Source organism: Sceloporus occidentalis, unplaced genomic scaffold (genome assembly GCF_023333645.1).
Source record: "Sceloporus occidentalis isolate IW3139 unplaced genomic scaffold, rSceOcc1.0.p SCAF_9, whole genome shotgun sequence".
Classification (NCBI taxonomy): domain Eukaryota; kingdom Metazoa; phylum Chordata; class Lepidosauria; order Squamata; family Phrynosomatidae; genus Sceloporus; species Sceloporus occidentalis.
Genome location: NW_028316989.1, coordinates 3986511 through 4006949, shown reverse-complemented (window position 1 = coordinate 4006949; position 20439 = coordinate 3986511). Strand labels below are relative to the sequence as shown.

The 20439-nt window shown below is 43.7% G+C and overlaps 1 protein-coding gene across 5 annotated transcripts in view; it reads right to left on the bottom strand.

The window, feature by feature from the left end:
- The window catches only part of SORBS3 (sorbin and SH3 domain containing 3), a 49498-nt gene that overhangs the window by 13731 nt on the left and 15328 nt on the right, over window positions 1-20439 (bottom strand). For 4 of the 5 annotated variants that reach the window (XR_016282363.1, XM_089538828.1, XM_089538830.1 and 1 more), the window contains 11 exons: window positions 19871-20127; window positions 17513-17639; window positions 16056-16288; window positions 14304-14367; window positions 13295-13333; window positions 11696-11783; window positions 10788-10884; window positions 9774-9833; window positions 8214-8300; window positions 6297-6355; window positions 1536-1681 (listed from right to left, as the gene is read on the bottom strand). Coding sequence is in view for 4 of the 5 variants with exons in the window: in XM_089538828.1 (XP_089394954.1) it covers window positions 1536-1681; window positions 6297-6355; window positions 8214-8300; window positions 9774-9833; window positions 10788-10884; window positions 11696-11783; window positions 13295-13333; window positions 14304-14367; window positions 16056-16288; window positions 17513-17639; window positions 19871-20059 (1189 nt within the window). In the remaining variant the exon portion in view is untranslated. The remainder of the gene's footprint in view (window positions 1-1535; window positions 1682-6296; window positions 6356-8213; window positions 8301-9773; window positions 9834-10787; window positions 10885-11695; window positions 11784-13294; window positions 13334-14303; window positions 14368-16055; window positions 16289-17512; window positions 17640-19870; window positions 20128-20439) is intronic. The other variant, XM_089538832.1, reaches the window with a different exon arrangement.

Sequence of the window (20439 nt, the reverse complement as noted above, 5' to 3'; positions counted from 1 at the left end):
TCTGTATCTCAGTTGCTGGGAAGAATGAGGAGAGAGGATGCGTTTGCACATATTTCCTGCATGTGGGGCTTTTCACAGACAATGGACTTGTTGGTTACTGTGGGAAAAGAATGTTGAATTAGATAGACCTTTGGTCTGAAGCGCTATAGTTCTTATGCTCTCGGGCAAGATATATAGATATATGTGAGCTAACTGGAGATCAGTGCCTCTGATCATTTGCAGAATCATATTGATGACAGAGCATCATACTGAGGATGGAGCAGGCTTGTTTTCTGCTGCTCTAGAGATTAGGACACAGAGTGATGGATTTAAACTATAGGAAAAGATATTCCACCTAAACATAGGAAGAACAACTTAATGGTAAGAGCCATTCAACAGAGACTGGCAGAGTTTCCTTCTTCGGAGGTTTTTAAACAGAGGTTGGATGTCACAAGGAGTGCTTTGACTGTGCATTCCTGCCTGGCATGTGGTTGGACTGGATGACCCTTGGGGTCTCTTCCAACTCTAGGATTCCATGGTCTTCCTTCCCAATTGATTCACTACATTCAGTCTACATACACCTGGGATTTGAGGACAAAGTTTTAGGGTGACGCCACACATTCCTCTTGATAAGAACCAGGCAAGAAGGCAATTGACCACCCAGACGTAGCAGAGGCAAGTTTCCAACACTAGTTAGATTTTTGGAGCAGACGTATGTTGATTTAGCTGCTTCTTGTTAGAACAGGTATTAGCAAATCACACTCATTTCGGGGCAATATTGTGGCAAAGGGATGAGTTTTGTTTTCAGTTCCACGAAAGGCTTTGGTAAATGACTTCTTTGTCTCCAAGCAGATTCAGAGATTCGTAAAAGCCATATAGAAGCTAATGGTTCCTAGGACTGAACCATTTTAGAATAATGATGAAGTATATACATAAATTCTCATTCTATGGAAAGGGGACATAAACATACTCCCTGGAAGTAGACATTTAGCATGGATGGGAAAAATTGTGGGTTTCTCCATGATGTCACAGCGTTCCAGCTGCAAGGAGTTGCTGAATTTGAGAAACATTCAAATATGAAATTCCTGCCTAAATTCTGATATAGTATACATGGTGTTTATGTGCATGTCTGTGGCATCTAGTGACTCAGTTATCATTCACAGAAACATTTAGTATGTACCAGTTCTCCTCCCTTTGGTCCATGTGATATATGGTGACTACAGTCGTCCTGCTTTAAGACTGAGAGCATCTCCTTTAGGATGAGTCCTCAAAAACCCAGAAGCTTGCCCACTTTTGTTATATACTGGTGGCTCCCAATGAAGTTATTACAGGTTGAGATTCAACCTGTACCACCAATTATGGATTTCCTTTGAGTAGGAACACTAGACTTTTTAGGGCCACTTTCTTCAATCCGAGTGCATTAGATCAGTGTACCAGGAGTATGTGAAGGTACTTCAACGTTTCAATGTCCTATGCCAAGAAAGTAAAAAGCACTCCTGCTTGAGTGTGAAATGTCACTATTTCCCCTATGAACACATGGAAATCCAGAGCCATACCATTCCTGGGTGGGGAACTGCTCCAGTTGTTCCTGGTGATGCCTGGGCTTCCCTTTTCCATTCTAGGGCTGGCCAGTATGTAGGACCGGGTCACAGGAGGACTCTGTCCAGCAGAAGGATAGCCACTATGGCTGGGCAGCAGGCTGCTAGTTGAGACAACAAGGATGCACAGAAAGAGAAAGCATAGTCAGTCTAGCTGATGGGAACAAAAGAAATGCATCTGGGAGATCACTGATCAGTTCAAAGATATAGCCATGTAGAGAGATCTTGCAGCACCTTTGAGACTAGAAAGAAAGAAGTCCCCAGCATTTTAAATTGCCTTTCAAAGCTGCTATTTTTCCCATACTGTAAAACACACAGATATCCCCAGAATAAAATAGCAGCTGGTGGGTTGGGATTTTCAAATGGTGGGGAACTAGGAAGGGACAAAGGGTCATAACTGCACCATGGTCTGTCCTCCACATTCCACACGCACAACACATCCCACTCAATGTTTTCAACAAGCCACACACACATCACAGACATCTCCCTCGCAACACACTCCATGTGTAGGATTTGGTCAGAATCAGCCCCAACTGTCTTCTTTAACTGCCCATGCAATTGCATCCTAGTCCTTTCAAACAGGAGAAATGTCCCTATAGGAAAAGTGCAGGGTTTGGAAAGGGGGATTATATGAAAACAGTCAGAAAACAAAATGATCCACCTGAAAAACAAATCATTTGCCTCTTAAGTCCTAGTTGGCGCTTGGCTTCACACGGTGCGGAGCCAAGCTAGGAAGGGAGGAAGACAGGAGCAGCTTCCTAACCAACCTGCCTTGCTACCCTTTGACATTTCCAATCCCTTGACTTCCAGGGCCAACTGCTTTGCAGCCGCTCTATGTAAATACAATTTTCCCCACCTCCTGATGAAAATAATGCAAAGGATTCAGAAGCAGAGGAAGTGGGAGGACTGGACTCCCGAACTGTTTCTTTCCCCCTTTGCTCCTCATTTGGGCGGTGGGTCTGTCTGCAATTCCTCTCCCCACCCAGGGCCCCTGGAGCTGCCTTGGCAAGCAAGAGGCCAAGTTCAACAGGAACCATTGAGGCGGCAACAAGAAACTGGCAAGCAACATCTATTTGCTGAAGTTTAACTTGCGTGGTTTATCATTTTTAAAGAGACAGCACCGTTCCTTCCAGGCAAAGTGAGCAGAGGGGTGAGAAAGAAAAAAGGAAGGCCAAGGGAGATATGAAGTTGGAGATCTGTAAATGGGATTCTTCCACTTATCATGGTCCTAAGGGAAGGAAATATAACCCTTAAGATTAAGCCCTCTTACCTGGTAAAGGTTGTCCCCTATCCACCCCAATTGCTAGTTTCTCCCTCTCTGTAAAGCAAATAACATCCTTGTGGGTCAGAATATGGCAACCTATGCAAAAGAGTCATTGTGGCATAGTGCTTTGAGCGTTGGACTACACTAGGAAACCAGGATTCTAATCTTGGCTCGCTCAACCATGGAAACCCACTGGGTGACCTTAGGCAAGTCACACTCTCTCAGCCTCAGAGGATGGCAATAGCAAACCCTGTCTGATGAAACATGCCAAGAAAACCCTATGATAGTGTCACCTTAGGGTTTCCATAAATCAGAAATGACTCGAAGGCACACAACAACAATGACAACAAATGCAAAATAACTGCCCAGTTGTCTACAGCATTCCTTCCTAAGTAAGGACAGGGAGAGGCCAGGTGTCACTTTGGGTATCCTTTTTAAATGCTAGAAATGCCTCCGGCCACTACTGGCAAAAGTGCAGCATTTACTTATGCCAAACACATCAGATGATTTTCTAACAAGGGCAAAGGGATCATGGGACCTGCTTGGCAAGAACCAGTTTCTCTTCATTTAGGTCATTAAACTCTCTGCAGGTGGTTCAGACCTTTGGGCCACAAATTTAAAGATAAACATGAAAACATGAAGAGTTTGGAGAGAAGCTGGAGGAAAAATCCTCAATGCAGTGTAGTGGTTTGAGCCTTGAATTAGGACTCCAGAGACCAGGGTTCGAATCCTGGCATGGCCATGTAAATCTACTGGGTGTCCTTGGGCAAGTCACACTCTCTCAGCGGCAGAGGAAGGCAATGGCAAACCCCCTCTGAACAAATCTTGCCAAGAAGACCCCATGATAGATTCGCCTTAGGTCCACCATAAGTCGGAAACGACTTGAAGGCACATAACAACCACTTATAGCCAAGACCTATGCACACAGAATTGCTGTGTGGTTTGAAGATGCAAGGCCTGGGTGCATGATGTAAAACAATAGTGAGAAAATGAAAGGAGGACTGGGAAGATCCAGGTTCGAATCCTTCCTCAGCTAGGTGTCCTTGGGCTATGTCTCAACATTGCATTCCTCAGATGGTTGCATTTAAGGATATGCATGTGGCTTTCAATGCCTCAGAGGAAGGTCAGGATTTAAAAGCAATCAGTCTATCATTCTTTAGTATTAAAAAGCAATACAAGGAGTAAAAACAATGCCCAGCTCTTTTTGAGCCCTAAAAATGAGCGTCCAGATATACCTTGCAAAGTACATGTATTCACTTTTTACAGTTTGTATTTTAACTGCATAACTTGCTGAATTTTGTATAGTTTATATTTTTCTGACTTTTAGATTGTATGCCATTGGCAGGTTATATGCTGTTTTGATGCCTGTAAAGTGCCACGCGAATTTATGGCGCTATATCAATAAACATTAATAATAAGAATAAGCTACAGTAATATGCACACAGAGACTTGCAAAATGGACCCAAACGTACATAATGGCATTTCAGCATTCTTTACCTTCACATTCCTCTTGGTACCTAAGCAGGGTCAGGCCTGGTTAATATATGAATGGGAAACAGAAGCAAGAATGGCCTGCTCCTGGTTTTCCTTCCACCTGCAGCCTCAGACAGGCTTTTAAAACAGAAAGTGTTTAAAGAACATCCTTTGGGCTGTTGCATTGTTTTAAAGTGCATGGTTTTAAACTGTCTTTATGTTCAGGTGCTGTAGGCTGCATATAAGAGGCAAACTCCCTCTGAATATTCCTTGCTTAGAGAAACGCTAAGAAATGAATGAGGCTGCTAGTGTAGTGTAATGGTTTGTACATTGGACTATGACTCTGGAGAAGAGGGTTCGAATCCCTTCCCAGCCATAAAACCCATGAGGTGGCCTTGGGACAAGTCACACTCTCCCAACCTTAATGGCAAACCCTCTCTGAAGAAATGTGCCGAGAAAAGGTCGCCATAAGTCAGAGATGACTTGAAGGTGCACAACAGCAACAAGCCCTATGTCAACAGCTAACTTGAAAGAACATCACACACCAAACCTGAGAGATTCAGATATGCGCAGCCCATGGCTCTCAGTGCCAGTGCACTCTTACGGTCCCCTTCCACTCCATCCACAATCCCAGTAAAGCTTGCCAGCAAATGCTTCCTGTTCTTAAAGGACCCCCTGCTTCACCTCCCTTGTTTTCCTTATGGAACAGGATGTGTGTCCGGATGGGTGTGATAAGAACAGACCTTGATGCATGAGACCAAAAGGGTCCACAAAGGGATCCAAGCATTCCACTGCACAGTGAGCTGCCAAATCTTTCAAAGATCCTCCAATGGAATTAATTGCACACCCTACTCTTCACGCACAGGTACACTGCTTCAAATGCTGGAGGCTCCATTGAACCATGTCCTCAAAGGCTGACTTGGTTATGAAACTCACTGGCTGATCTCAGGCAAGTTGCACACTCGCAACCTCAAGGGAAAGCAGTGGCAAACCTCCTTGGAACAAAGGTTGCTATGGAGTTTAATATGCAGGGGCTACTTCTGGCATTAAAGAGAGATTAAAGCACATTTAAAGCATCCTGCAAATAAAGCAGAAATGGCAAGAATAATTATCACACGCAATTGCGCAAATAAAGCGATATCGGAAATGCATTGTTGCTGAAATCCCAAAAGTAAAAAGATGCGCGTTAATGCTTCTTTGTGACCACTCTAATGGCGGGTTTTGTGCGACGTTGTGTGAAATTGTTTCACGTAATTGCACATTTTTTTTCTGGGATAAACTCCTGATCCCCTTCGTGTGATAAACTCCCAAGAAAACCTCATGATAAGTGGTTTTGCCAGTGCTTTCCTCTGAAACAGAGCTTCCAGCACATGGGATTCGCTGGCAGTCTCCCATCCAAGGATTATCCAGGGCTGACCCTACTTAGTTTCCAAGATCAGAGAGGATCTCTAGTGCCTTTAGGGTACTGTGTGCATGTGCCTTCAAGTGGCCTGTTGCTTTATGGTGACCCTATGAGTTTCATAGGGTTCTTTTCAGCAAGAAATCCTCAGAGGTGGTTTTGCCAGTCCTTTCCTCTCAAACAGAGCTTCCAGCACCTGGGATCCACTGGCAATCTCTCATCCAAAGACTATCCAGGGCTGACCCTGCTTAGCTCCCAAGATCGGATGAAATCTCTGGTGCCTTTGACATGTGACATGCAAACACACTGGCCTATGGTTAAACCCAAGTGACTGTCCTGCAAACCCCCTCCTTCCCCAAAGGGCTGTCTCTTTCCGTTCCTTTCCTTCACTTTCACACTCTGCCTTTCCTCCCCTCTCCCCCTTCCTGCCCTGCTCCACCCCAGATGCTTCTTGGATGAGGCCATTGGGGCAAGGCAAGGCGTGGCGAGCTGGAAAAAAGCAAGGCTCAACATCTGGCTGGGCACCAAGTCCTGTGCCAAGGGTGCCAAGGGTGCCAACTCCCCACAGGTGGTCCATACTCACCGCTGGGCAGCAGAGGCTGAAGAAGAGGGACTGGCGGAGGCGAGGGACGAGGAGAAACCCTGCAAAGAGAAAGAAAGAACGAAAAAGAAAGAGAGGAAAAGGAATGGAAGCAACTGGAGCCAAGAGCCAAAGTAGTTGCCAGCCCAGCCGGGCGGGGAAAGGCTTTGCAGGCAGGGCTTTCCAAGAAGCTGCCGGAGACACAGCTGGGTCCTAAAGACTGACAAGGATCTGCCAAAAGAGCTTCTTTAGGCTGCATCCGCACTGCAGGCTTAATGCAGTTTGATACCAGTTTAACTGCTCTGGAACCTGAGCTTTGTTGCGGCTCCTCTCTGACTGAGAAGGCAAAATAGCTCACAAAACTTGCAAGATTTGTTCAAATGGGTTTTGCCCTTGCCATCTCTGAGGCTGAGAGAGTGTGACTTGCCCAAGGTCTCCCAGTGAGTTTCCATGGCCGAGCCAGGATTTGAACCCTGGTCTTTAGGGTTGTTTTTAAAATTACTTTTAAGAAAATTTATAGTTATTTCTTTTATATTTATTTATCGGACATATTTCTGCCCGGCTTTTCCACAAAAGGTGCAAGTAACATGCCACCTATTTTTAATGATGTTCAGTAATCTTTTTTATTCTTACAAAACCACAACATGATCAACATAAACTACTGCTTGCAAAACTCAAACATACTGAAGCAAACTTGCCCTAACCAAGTATTTCACTAGATATGGGGCAGGAAAGTTTAATTCCTCGTGAGCCGCTCTGGGATTCTGTTGAAGGACGGAGTAATAAATTACTTCCATAAATTTAAAACAAAACCTCACCTCCCTGAAAAGAGACAGAGGTATTTTCCCCAATGCTATAATTACACTTACAAGTCTGGTGTTGCTGTCTAGAGTACAGAATACACTGATACTCCATTTAAAGTAAAATGCAAAAGATGATGCTGGTGGTCGGAGCAAATTGATGGCATCCCCCTCCAAAATATAAGAATTCTACTTTCCTAAATGGGATTTTAATTCAGTCGCCAAATTTTTGCACTGCAGAAAGCAAGACTCTGAAAATGGTTGACAACTAGAACTTTTTACATTTGCTATGTTTGCATTCCCTTGGCAACTTTGGATGCCTAAAATGCATTGCTCAACTGGCGTTTTAAGCCACTGCAAAGGTAGAAAGCCAGAGCGGTGTAATGGTTTGACTGTTGGATTATGACTCTGGAGACCAGGGTTCGTATCCCAGCTCAGCCATCTAAACCCTCTGGGAAAGGCACACTCTCTCAGCCTCAAAGGATGGCAATGGCAAACCCCTTCTGAAAAACTTGCCAAGAAACCCCATGATAGGATCACCTTAAAATTGCCATAAGTTGGAAATGTCTTGAAGGCACACAACAACAACAACATGTTTGGACTGAAGGAACATTTTATTTGGGCGGAACTGTTATGTAGAGAAGGGGCAATGCCCTCATCTTGCCCACCCCAATAGCTACACCTCTGATTATGCTGTATATAATATTTCAACAAGGCAAATGTGTTGGTTTTTTAAGTAACTCTGTAGGAAAAGACCCCCAGACCTTGGGAACAGCCACCAAGAAAACCCTCTCCCAAGTTCCTACCAGAAGACAGAAGAGCCTCGCCAGAAGATCCCAAGACATGGGGAGCCTCTTATAGGGAGATATCAGATGCATAGAGAATTTAAAACTAGGAACCTTATTGCATTAAAAACAAACCCGACAGACAAATGGAGAGAAGCACATTTATCCTTCTGTCTCCACATAACTTTGAAGCACTTTCATTCTCATGTAAAAGCATGGGAGAAGGCGGTAAAAATGTCCCAGCTTGGCAAAAGGGACACTTTTATGACCCTAAAGATTTCCCTGCCCCTATTTGCAAGCAGTGAGCAATGGGCACAGAAAACAATGATGCTTACCTTGTGAGCGAGCTGCCGCCTCTCAATGGCTTTAATGTCCTTGTCCAACTGTTCGCTGAGCTGCTGCAGCTCCTTTTCCAGCAATTCCTGAGACAGAAATATGTAGCTAGTAGGTAAGAGTCTGGAGAAGCCACAGTAAGCAAGCCACACCAATGTTAGGATGAATCAAAAGAGAAGCATAGTGGGGCAGCAATGTGCCCATTCCACAGAAATGCCAGAGAACAAGTGTATAATATATAACACCATGCACTGCCCCAGCATTTAATCATTGCCATAGGAAGAGAGCCAATGAGGCTAAAGCAGGGATTCTCAATGTTGAGCCTTCCAGATGTTATGAAACCTTGACTCCTTCCCCGATCATTGATCTCTGATCAATAGCTGTTCTGGCTTCAACTTCTGAGACTAGGTCCAAAATATCAAGAAGGCCAGTGTTTCAGAACCACAGTCCCATTGAGTCCCATTGCGTTCATGGGAACAACTTGTCAAGTACATGTGCGTAGAAATGCAGCCATAAGAACAAAAAGCAGAGATGAAGAAACGGAGATATGGACACCGAGGCCTCATTTTTTCACTATGTCAATTCAGTCTGCGTGGCATGATCCCATGACAAAATCCTCCCACATTGAAAAGCATGTACAGATAGACACACACAGACTGCTCCCTTACAAAATGATTTATATACATAGAAAAACAACGTGTTCAGAAAAGACCCCTTTGCCCTGGCATGCTAGTCTTCTCTATGCAAGGCACTTACATTTTTTAATAGGAAGGATCATATAAACCTTCAATGTGCAGACAGAAATGATACGATCAGCTATAATCCGCTGCCCCAAGGACAGCTAGACCACACAAGCAATACATTAAACATATTTGTGTGGGCAGTTTTAAATATAAACTCTCTTGCATAACTTCCTGCTAACCTTCCATGAAACAGAATCAGAGGGTAAAAATGCAAAGAATACATGGTCTCCAGCCGGATAAATTATATGTTATTATCTTCATTAGGGTAATTGATGTCAATAACAGAATCTAGCCCTTTTTTGTAGAGAACGTTGATTGCTTGGGTGCAGATTCAATTTTATTTTTAGTGCGGTTGTTGTTCTAAAGTGGCGTTCACCCGATCCTGACTTTGGCACCAAAGGAGCACCTGGCTTTGTGGCACAGCCATTTGGAGACCCCAGTATCGCTCTTGCCCAGAATCCTAACCTGGAGCTTTCTATCTAAACATGTCATGTATTTTTTCACGGCATTGAGGCAACGTGGGGGACAATGTTCAAGGCAGAGGAGGAGGGGAGAGGAAATAACAAAGAATCCTGATCCATGGAAGCCAGTAAACACAGCTGTGCTCCAGCCGTCTTGGGAGAACCCTGCAGGGAGGAACTCAAACACAACAGCTTCCCCTCCTGCCTGGTCTCTTAGTTTCCATGCTGGGGAGGGTGTCTTTCCACAACTATCAACCACCTCCATGGAAGTTTGTAGCATATGCTTAGCTGGGTTTCAGTTTTAGCTCCATGGTCACAGGTTAAGCATAGGTGTCCTTTGGCACTGCAAAGTACTCACCTCAATGGGTGGGGAGGTTGGCCGGGCTTGTGCTGGAGATGTGTTGAAGGACTTCTTAGGCTGCAAAAAAAAAACCATAGGCCTGTTACAGACTGCCAAAATAAAGCTGCTTTGGGTCTCTTTGGAGGTATGCTATTTAAATGATGCATAGGTCCTAAGAGTCCGGAGGTCTCACCAAAGCCACAATCCATTCCTAAGCACTGGAGTGCAGCTTTGGTGCAGCTTCCGGATTCTTAGGATGCATGCATCATTTAAACAGCATAACTCCAAAGAGACCTGAAGCAGCTTTATTTTGGCAGTCTCTAACAGGCCCTAGTCAGCAAATTAAATCACAGCAGAGAGGTTGCGGTGTTAAGAGAGCATTACCAAACCTGACATCCCTATCTTTCAGCCTGAATCAGGACTAATGGTTTGGGGATGGAGATTTCCCACTCCTGAAAGTAATCCTCCATACAGTCTTGCAACTATTGTTCAGGGGTTGTTGCTTTAGTTTCAGCACAATGAGCCGTGCAGCAGAAATATGCAATCACTTAAGGGCTAGTCTACACAATTAAAATACTCCTCATCCCAGGGGAATCGAATGTGATCTGGCAACACATGATCTGCAGGAGTTTGGGCTTTTTGTAGGGACCGCCCCGAAAAACTCCTTAAACTCTGCAGAAAAAAAAAAATTCGCTTTTTTTAACCAGAGTATTCATGCAAAATGGATTCAGATGGTTGCGTGTCTTTGGCAAAGGGAGAGTGAATAGATGTGGATTGAAGAGATTGATGTGGATTGATGTAAATGTGCAAGTATCTGCAGCAATTTGCACAATACACTTACATGTAGACCAGCCCTAAGTCCCACTGAGTTCGCTGAGGTTTACTTGCCAGAAGTGTGTGTAGCCTTATAGCTTTGGCACTTCACTAGGCTTCTACCGATTGGCAATAGAAATCCATTCTAGACATAATGCAGGACTATTACGAGCTCAAATCAAGAAATATCACACTCCAAAGACAGGGCGGGCTGCATACCGAAATGGAATCCGTGAGGATGGATGATTTCCCAGGTTCGTAGTCAAAGATGCTCCTGGGCTCTGTGGCAGCAACATTAGCTGGTTCCCAAGTTCGCCTGCAAAAGAAGAAGTGGCTGTGAGGTCTGTCACTGACCATTTCACGCCTCCTTCCCATGATCCTCAATCTTGTGTTTGCAAAGTAGAATATCCTATTCCCAGAATAGGAAAGACTGCTCTATTGGAACTCATGCTGTGCCTTTGCATCCTCTGTTCCCTCCATGCAATTTCCCCTCCGTGCAATTTCTCATTCTTCCCATACTCAAGTCCCTTTAAGGCCTTGTCTGCACTGGCCCAGGAACTACCCCATCGTCCCAATTACTTGGCCCTCCATTGTGATGCCAGGTGGCTGTTTGAAACATGTTCTGTTGAGCTGCCTGCCATGTGTTGCCTCGCTTTGAGGTCAGAACAAAGTGTCCAGGAATATTCACATGAAATGGGCACCTTGTTCTGCCCTCCAAGCAAGTGACTTGCAGCAGCAGTGGATGTGCCAGGTGGATCAGCAGGACACGTTTCAAACAGCCACCCACCATCACAACAGATCTTCCAGAACAAAAGGTAGCTTTTTAAAATGCATATTAGGAGGGTATAGCCCAGTTCTGCTGAACATGCCAGATGCTGTTTAGTCAGTTTGCACCACAACCAGGTTATGTGCTGGATCAACTCAAGCAGATCAAGAGAAGCTGAAAGTACCAGTTTCTGATGGTATAAAATCCTCTTCCTCAAATGCAAACTAGTTCAACTTTGTAATTTTGATAGGATCTAGGAGGATCATAGCCTTCCATCCTTGTCTAACTGTGATTTCTGTGGCAGCCATTGTTGTTGGCCCAACCCAAAGAAGCTTTTCCATATTCCTCATGCTATACTCACCAATCCAAGCCATTCTGTCCACAATATAAATTGTTTGATGTCTGGGCTGGTGAATGGGTCTTTTTCAAGAGCGCTGGGGATCTGTAATCTGGAAGAGATCGAAGTATAGGTTGAGTCTCCCTTATATGAAATGTTTGGGACCAGAAGTATTTTGGATTTCAGATGATGATGATGATGATGATTAGATGTTGCAATATCTGCATATATATATATATAATGAAATATCTTGGAGATGGGACCCAAGTCTAAACATTAAATCCATTTATGTTTCAAATACCCCTTATAAACATAGCCTGAAAATAATTTTATACATAATATTTTAAACAATGTTATGCATGAAACAAAGTTTATGTACACTGAACCATTAGAAAGCAAAAGCGTCACCATCTCAGCCAGTCATGTAGACAATTTTGGATTTTGGAGTAGTTTGGATTTTGGAACTCCGAATAAAGGATAGTCAACCTGTATCACTTTCCAAGGGAGAACAACATTTGCTCTGCTTAGCTTCTTCTCAGAAACCCAATGTGAATCCACAAAAACCTATGCACACCTTTTAGGCATGAGCCAGAGCTGTGAGAGACTTTCGTCCATGAGATGTTCCTTCATGGCTGGAAGAACATTTGGATGATCCAACAACATGGTGGAACATCCTAATGAAGAGTGAGGCTCATTCCCTCAAAGGAAGATGGAAACAACTCCCCTCTCATGGTGCAATGCTGATTCCTATGGCTCACAATGATTTGACCTTGTCTATGAAGCTATGGGTCTTGAAGCACCTGCCAAGCCATAGGAGTTCGGTCTGGGCATCACAATAAGTGATGCTCTTGGTATCACAGGTCATTTTCATGAGGCTGGGAGAAAATTCAAGAAAAATGTACTCTGTTCCCATCTACTCTCAACAAACAGGTCTCAGCTTTCAATCCAAGGCTTTGGCTCACATAGAACGTATCTGAAGAGAAGTAGTCCTGTACTTGCTGTATAGGTGTGTTTCCAAAATACATCCACAGGCTTCTGTTTTCATTTGGCTCCTAGCCTTTGATGAACCCTCCTTTAGATGGTGTACGCATGGAGGAAAAGAAACATTCCTGCCCTATTCCCAAACTGATCTCTTCAGATGATGCACAGGGCCAACACGGGTGAAACATGGGCCCAATCCATGCTCCAGGACAATTCCCCGGAGTACAAAGAGTCCTCTTTTGTTCCAGATCAAGATGGAAACTCCGGAGAATCCTCTGGGTATGTGGCCATTCCTTTTGCGGATGTGCAAATTGATAGCACAAGCACCAAGTAGACAAACAATACCACCAGTACAGCACACCAACACTCAGTAAGATAGCCATTGCCTCCATGAGTCATGGGAAAATAAGGAGAGGGGTCTCCTGGAAAGTGTGAGGACTGTGCTGCCTACTGTGGGTGCCCATTATGTAGACAGCTCAACCTTGCCATGGACCCAGAAGCCCCAGAAGAAAGCTGGGCTTTCCCATAAACATGGACAGGACAATAGACCCTTGTTTTGTGTTTGTCTCAATACCCACCCGTAGTAGTCTCACAACACTTGGCAACTAGGCTGTGCACTTGGAGGCAGAAACCAATCCCTACCTTTGGGTTTGTAGGAGAAGTCCCAGTCCACATCTGGTTCTGAAAGAGAATTGAGATGCTCAGGAACAAACACCTTTCATTTTGAAGGGCTCTTCAATAGTGTCTTCTATCTAGTGGATTCCCCTCTCCATCTGTGGGATTACATGGCTGTGGTGGCCACACTCTGAACAGAACATGATGTCTTCATCAAACCAACCTTTTAAATTTCCCACAATGCGTAGACGTGACACTGGACTTAAATTTAAATGGGTTCACTACCCAAAGGGAATTTTAATTGATTGGGTGCTGTTTGTTTCCTCCTTATTGCTGCATTTTCCAAGGCTGTTTAAACTAACTGTTGTTTATTTTTTTAATTGCTTTCATTTGTATTTTATTATAATTGTGCATCATTTTTTTCACTTAAAGGAGAAATATGAACCACAAATCGGAACAACTGGACGCCACACAATAACACACAACAAATTCCACTTTTGAACAGCTCTTACAATACTAATAAAAAAGTTATTCCCGGTGTGTATGTGGAGTTTTTTGTAAATTGAACCCATTGGAGGGTATGCTTTTCATAATTAATAGGATTAGGCTCTGCTAAGTGTTATGCAACCTTCAGGTTCTGCCTCCAAATGCTGGGTCCAGCAGGAAAGCAATGGTTGATCTCCTCCATTTTTTAGCATGTCCAATTCAGAAACTACCCTTATCTATGTCTAGGTCTCCTGGTATAATCTGAGAAAAGAAATTCATCTTGCTGAAAACTACTAGCTGTGTTTATCCCTGGCTTTATTCAGTACCCAAAATTGCAGTTCCTCTTGAACCTTAAAACATCTAAAGCCACATCTTACGTGTTTCCCAAGTCCCACCAACAGCACAAAAAAGGATGCAATAAAGTTGTAACCACTAGAGGATGCTCAGTAACTATTAGGGACTGTGCCTGAGAGTATAATTGCAACGATTATTCATTGCTCCGGGTTTCAGAGCCGGATAAATATGATGCTCAAATTTAACAGTCGGATACCGGGCAACTTGCTGTGGATCTGATGAAACATGCTGCGATACCAGTCCCGGGGGCTATCCACACTCTGGAAGAGAAATCAGACATGCAAAGTCACTAGTAGGGATTGAAAGACTTGAAGGAAGGGGAGCGTAAGATCAGGGTGGGAGGGATGGGCAGGGAAGAATATCACCTCTGAATAGACATTGCCAGTCATGATTTAACATTTGAATGTTAAGAATAAAATATAAATATTGTTAGGAAAAAACAGTGGGCATTATTCTGTATCAGCTACATAAGTATACTTCACTATGTAGCCTCCCCTGTACTGTCCGCTGTCAAACCTAATGGAAATGTCATTTGTGCATGCTCTGATCACCAGCAGAATGGACTGTCAAAGTAAGTTTGGTGTGTGTGTGGAGTTATTATCATAGTTGTAGGGTGTCACCATCATAAGTAAGTAGCAATGGGGAATATGGAACCGTTACCTAGATTTTACCTAGATCTATTCATCTGTAACTGTTCCATATTCAGAAGTAGGTTCAAGTCTATGAAAGCTCATGTTACCAGCTTCTTTCATTCAGTTAGTCTCAAGATGCCCGTACTGCAAGATGGCGTTGCATACTGGCTTTCCAGACTAACAGGACTACGTCTTTGAATCCTCTGTCCATAAGGATGTGTCCAGTACAAACATAAATGTAGTTTACAAAGTGGGAGCCAGCCTCTAGAGCAATGAATAGTCCCTTCAATGTTCTCCTTCCCTCTCGAATGCAAATGTCCCCTCCCTGTTTCATTTCACATTACACGCTTGCACTGATATTGAAATCCCGAGGAAGAAGAGAATACAAATTAGCATGAGACAATGGCTGTGTCTGCAGTGCAGAAATAATGCAGTTTGACGCCGCTTCAACTGCCATGGCTCAACGCTGTGGAATCCTGGGATTTGTGATTTGTTGAGGCAATCTCCCAAAACTACAAATCTCAGAATTCCATAGCACTTTGCCATGGAGCCCTGGTGGCGCAGTGGTTAAATGCCTGTACTGCAGCCATTCACTCGAAACCACAAGGTTGCGAGTTCAAGACCAGCAAAAGGGCCCAAGCTCGACTCAGGCTTGCATCCTTCCGAGGTTGCTAAAATGAGTACCCAGACTGTTGGGGGCAAATTAGCTTACTTGCTAATTAGCTTACTTGCTGTTCACTGCTATGATCTTTGGAATAGCGGTATATAAATAAAACAAATTATTATTATAATTATATTATTATGGCAGTTAAAGCAGTGTCATACTGCATTATTTCTGCACTGCACATGCAGCCATGGTTAATACCATTGCAAATATAATGCTAAATTGCTGGTTATGTGCACAAGGAAATATTGTGCTGGAGAGGGGTGGACAGCTGAAGAAACATCATGCACAACCTCATCAAGACCGGTTGTTTTAACTGAGCATTACAGACATACTAGAACAGTCTTCCTTCCATAATGAGCTGTTTGGCATGGAAAGGCTGTGCCAAACCGTGCAGAGAAGTTGTAGCACTCTCAGGTATTAGGAACACTCTAAATCTCAGATCAACCACCTGTTTGTGTGATACAGCATTTGGAAAACTTTAAGCAATTCTCATTTATGCTCAGAACCAGCCCAGCTCTCCATAGCCAAGAGATCCTCACCCCCATGTTAGCTTGGCTCCAGGCTATATATACAGAAGAAATGAGAAGACATGCCAAAAAGTGGGGATCTCTGCATTCTGTTTGCATTCACATATAATGCAAGGACTCACCGATCGCGAGGCGATAGGCATCCCCGTCTCATCCACTGGTCCAATCCCATCATACTTCAACCAGCGTTTTTCCTTCCTCCTGCCATCTTTTGTCCAAGTAGCTGACCAGCCTTGCTGACCTGTGCCATTCACAGCTGGGCTCATGGATGAACCAGGGAGAGAGGGGACAGGTGTAGCTTGAGACTTTGGTGGCCTAATTTCTTTCGTGGGCCAGGTTGGGTACCAATTATTTCCTGCAAAAAAGAGCAAAGGAGTGCTTTAGCTGTGCATTCTTGCGTGGCAGAGAGTTGGAACAGAACCACCCTTGGGGTCCCTTCCAACTCTAAGATTCTATGATTAGGGACTCAGCAAAAGCTGAAGGTAGGAAGGTAAGAACAGTCTGATCAAACTAATTTATTGGATTGGCATCATTTTAATCACAGACGCCAAACAGAATCTCTGTGTTCAGAAGCAATAATCTACTTCTGATCAACAGATGCTAGGGATAAAAAAAGGAGAACCATCAGCATTGTGCCGAACTTGCAAGTATCCCAAAGGAACCTTTTTGACAGGCATAGGCAACTTACAGCCCTCCAAATGTTTTGGAGTACAATGTCCATAACTCCTGGCCTTTAGCTATGCCAGGTAGGGCTCATGCGAGGTGTAGTGGGAACGATCTACAAGGCTGGCATTTGCAGAGAATGCTGACATGGAAGAGAGTAGGGTATATATATGTGTGACCCAATCCTCTTAGTATATCCTCCCACCCTGAGGCCTTGCCATTCAACAACAGAACAATACACAGATTAACATTAAATTCACTCCTCCCAACCCAGGGTCACACATTGTGTGTGTGTGTGTGTGTGTGTGTGTGTGTGTGTGTGTGTGTATACACCCTACTCTCTTCCATGCCAGTATTCTCTGAACAAACTCTTCTAGAACTTGGCCAGATAGCCTGAAAAACCCACAAAAAACTATAGATGCTGACCATGAAAGCCTTTGGCTTCACATTGCACTCTGTAACTTTTGCAGGGAAAAAACCCCAGAGGTCCAAAACATCAGCCCAGTCCTGTTCCTATCCATGCCAGAGTTGCGCTGAACCAATGAGGATTTTGCTTCAGCCATTGCTCTAAAAGGCATGGGCAGGAGGAAGCACAGCGAAGATGTGGGTTGTATAATACCCAGCTGAATTAACATGTTGAACAATTAATGTTGACAGCCAAAAAGAGTACTTTATAAAAACCCCAGGGGCTCTCTGATCCCTGCTAAGAAGAGAGAACAGAGAGACAGGTCTAATCTCTCTGCTCCTTTCCATCAGCAGAGGAGGTTCTAGCAGATTAGAACTGGGTCTACCTCTGATCAAACACAAAGGCTCAAGTCAATGGACAACAGGAAGATAAGGAGCCAAAGGCGACAAGGTGTTCCATTCCTCTTGCCAAAGGGAATCTATTATCTCCTTTATTCTTGGCTGGAATTACCTGAGTTGTTCCACTGGGTTGTTTTCTGTGGCTGCAGATGAGATATCCCATTGTACACGGTGCGAGGGCCTGTGTCATGGAACTCAAAATTCAGGGTGTTCGAACCACAATTGCGGATAACAGGCACCTTCAGGGAATGGATACAATAATATAGTCCATCATCATCATCATCATCATCATCATCATCATCATGGGGGAGGGAATTAATGGGATGTGTTTTAATTGTATGTTGTATTTTATACTGTGTTTTACCCAATGTTGTAAGCACCTCGATCCTATGGAGAGGCAGCATATAAATAAAACATTATTTTTATTATTAGGAATAAACTTAACATCATTGCAAAAAGCGGAACAAAAAAATTACAATGAGATACTGTAATATTGTAATGGGTTATTTCCTTCTGGACCCGTCGTATAATTTCATATAATGTTATATAATTTCTAGCTTTTCCTGACGCAACGCTAAGGTATAAGTGAAAAATAAACAGATGGCAGGATTCCATGATATTGAATCCTGGCAGTTAAAGCAGTGTCAAACTGCATTAATTCTGCAGTGCAGATGAAGCCAAAGTCATCTACCTTACTTATGCCACTGTCGACAAAATGGTTCCCCCAATGGTACTTTGTAAGGAAAAACTGCAACATTCAAATTCTGCTCCCAGAGAGCAAATCAATGAGTAAGCCCTCTTTTCCCCCCACAATTAATTCTCACAATCAGCTGTAATTCTCCTACTTTCATGCAGCTGTCCAAGGTGCTAAGGCGATTTAGGGATAGGTTTCAGTATCTTGGTTGGGCTAGGACTCTGGAGACCAGGGTTCGAGTCCCCATTTGGGCCATTAACCTTTTGTGTCACACTCTCTCAGCCTCAGGGGAAGGCAATGACACACACACACACACACACACACACACACACACACATCTTGTCAAGAAAACTTAAGGTTTGCCTTAGGGTCGCCATAGGTCAGAAAGTACAAAACAACCATTTTAGATCTCTAGGAAGAGGCAACATTAGGTATAATTAATTGATCTATCTATCTATCTATCTATCTATCTATCTATCTATCTATCCATCCATCCATCCATCCATCCACCCATCCACCCATCCTATGTGACCCTGGGTAGGGAGGAGTGATTTCCATGTTGTGTATTGTACAATAAACCCTTCTAGAACATGGCCACATAGTCCGAAATACCCACAAAAAACTATGGATGCCGACCATGAAAGCCTTCGACTTCACATGTTTCTTTAATTTCTGATGCAAGTCAAAACTGGACCATAAGAGTGTGGTGTCCTCAGATCTAGGATAGCTCTAGAAATTGCAATGATCAGATGTCAGGAAAGTTACTTTTTTTGGAACAGAGCTCCCAGAATGCCCCAGCCAGCATGATCACAGTCAATGCAGGCCAGGTATGTTCTGTAGTTGTAGTCCCCCCCAAAAAAAGTTACTTTTCCAAGGAAGGAAACAAAAAAGAGAAACCCTCTTCAAGTTAGAAAAACAAACCCAGCAAATAGACCAGTGACTCCATGGCTGCAGAATGTCGACTGACTAAGAAGGGAAAAAACTGGTAACAGCGAAGGGAAAGGAATGGAACAAAACAGATGGAAAGGAAAATAGAGGGAAAGATACATAAGTGTAAAAGAGGGGCATGAAAGATAATGAAAACGCATTATCTGAATGAGAACACTTCCTGTTCCCATGCTCTGATTCACGCTGAGAAGTGGAGAGAAGCAAAACAAAACAGAACAAGTTTCAAAGAAGTAGCCAGGTTTATCTCTTACAGCATAAAAAAGAACAGTTGGGAAGTAAGGGGGGGGAAAAGAAATCCGACAGCAGCTTTAAGAGTAATTGGTTTTTACTTTTGCATGAACTTTCAGGGATATAACCCCACTTCTTGAAATGCATCACGAAAGCTCATGGGAAAATAAAAACAAGTTAGTCTTAAAGGTGCTGCCACATCTCTTCTTCTTGGAGACAAGACCCAAATCTAAAGTTTGGGGGTTGCATCTTAAGGAAGGATATTTCAGATTCTCAGCTAGTGATCTCTGGCGATTCACCAAACTAGGAAACATAAATGGATTTCATGTTTACAGTTGGGTCCCATCTCCAAGATATCTCAGTAAATAATCCAAGATCCCAAACACTTCTCATCCCAAGCATTTTGGATAGAGGAGATTCAACCCATATTATGGTATATCTAGGCCTAAATTCCCTGTGCACATTGCAGTTCATTGTCCTCCACCTTTCTTGTACTGTTGCCCTGCAGTGTGACTCTCTTGGAGAACAAGCAACTCTGTTTTTCTGGTTCATGTGGATGCATGAAATCTTTGCGCTTAAGTTCAGCTCATTGAGACTCACTCTGCGGCGAGAGGTGGCTTGCACAGACTGCGGAGTAGAGGTGGCCTGAGGAGGTATCGGGCTTGTGCTGTTGGCAAAGGGCGAGTTTCTCTGGAGGTGTGAAGGGATAAAGTCGTCCAAACTAAGTCCGAGGCTTGTTTCTGGTACTCCAGGCCTGGAGTGAGGAGGTGGGGAGGTGAGGCTTGGCATTCCTGCTGGGACAGAAGACAGACGGCCAATACAATCAAGGTGAGGGCGATGCTCCAATATGATGCACCCTGTGTGGATTAGAAAAGGAAAAGATGGATTAAGCATTTTTATTCATGCCTTGAGGACATACAGTTGACCCTCCACGTTTGCAGTGTTGACTTTGGCGGATTTGATTATTTGCAGATTTGATTACCATATATAAGTCGACCTCATGTATAAGTCGAGGGCAGGTTTCACAGCCAAACTTATGGATTTTGATATGACCCATGGATAAGTCAAGGGTAAAACTTAGAGGCATATAACAAAGGATCTAAAGCATGAAGCAAAGGAAAAGAATGCCGAAGAACTTACAAAATTCCAGCAGGCAAAACTCTGCTCAC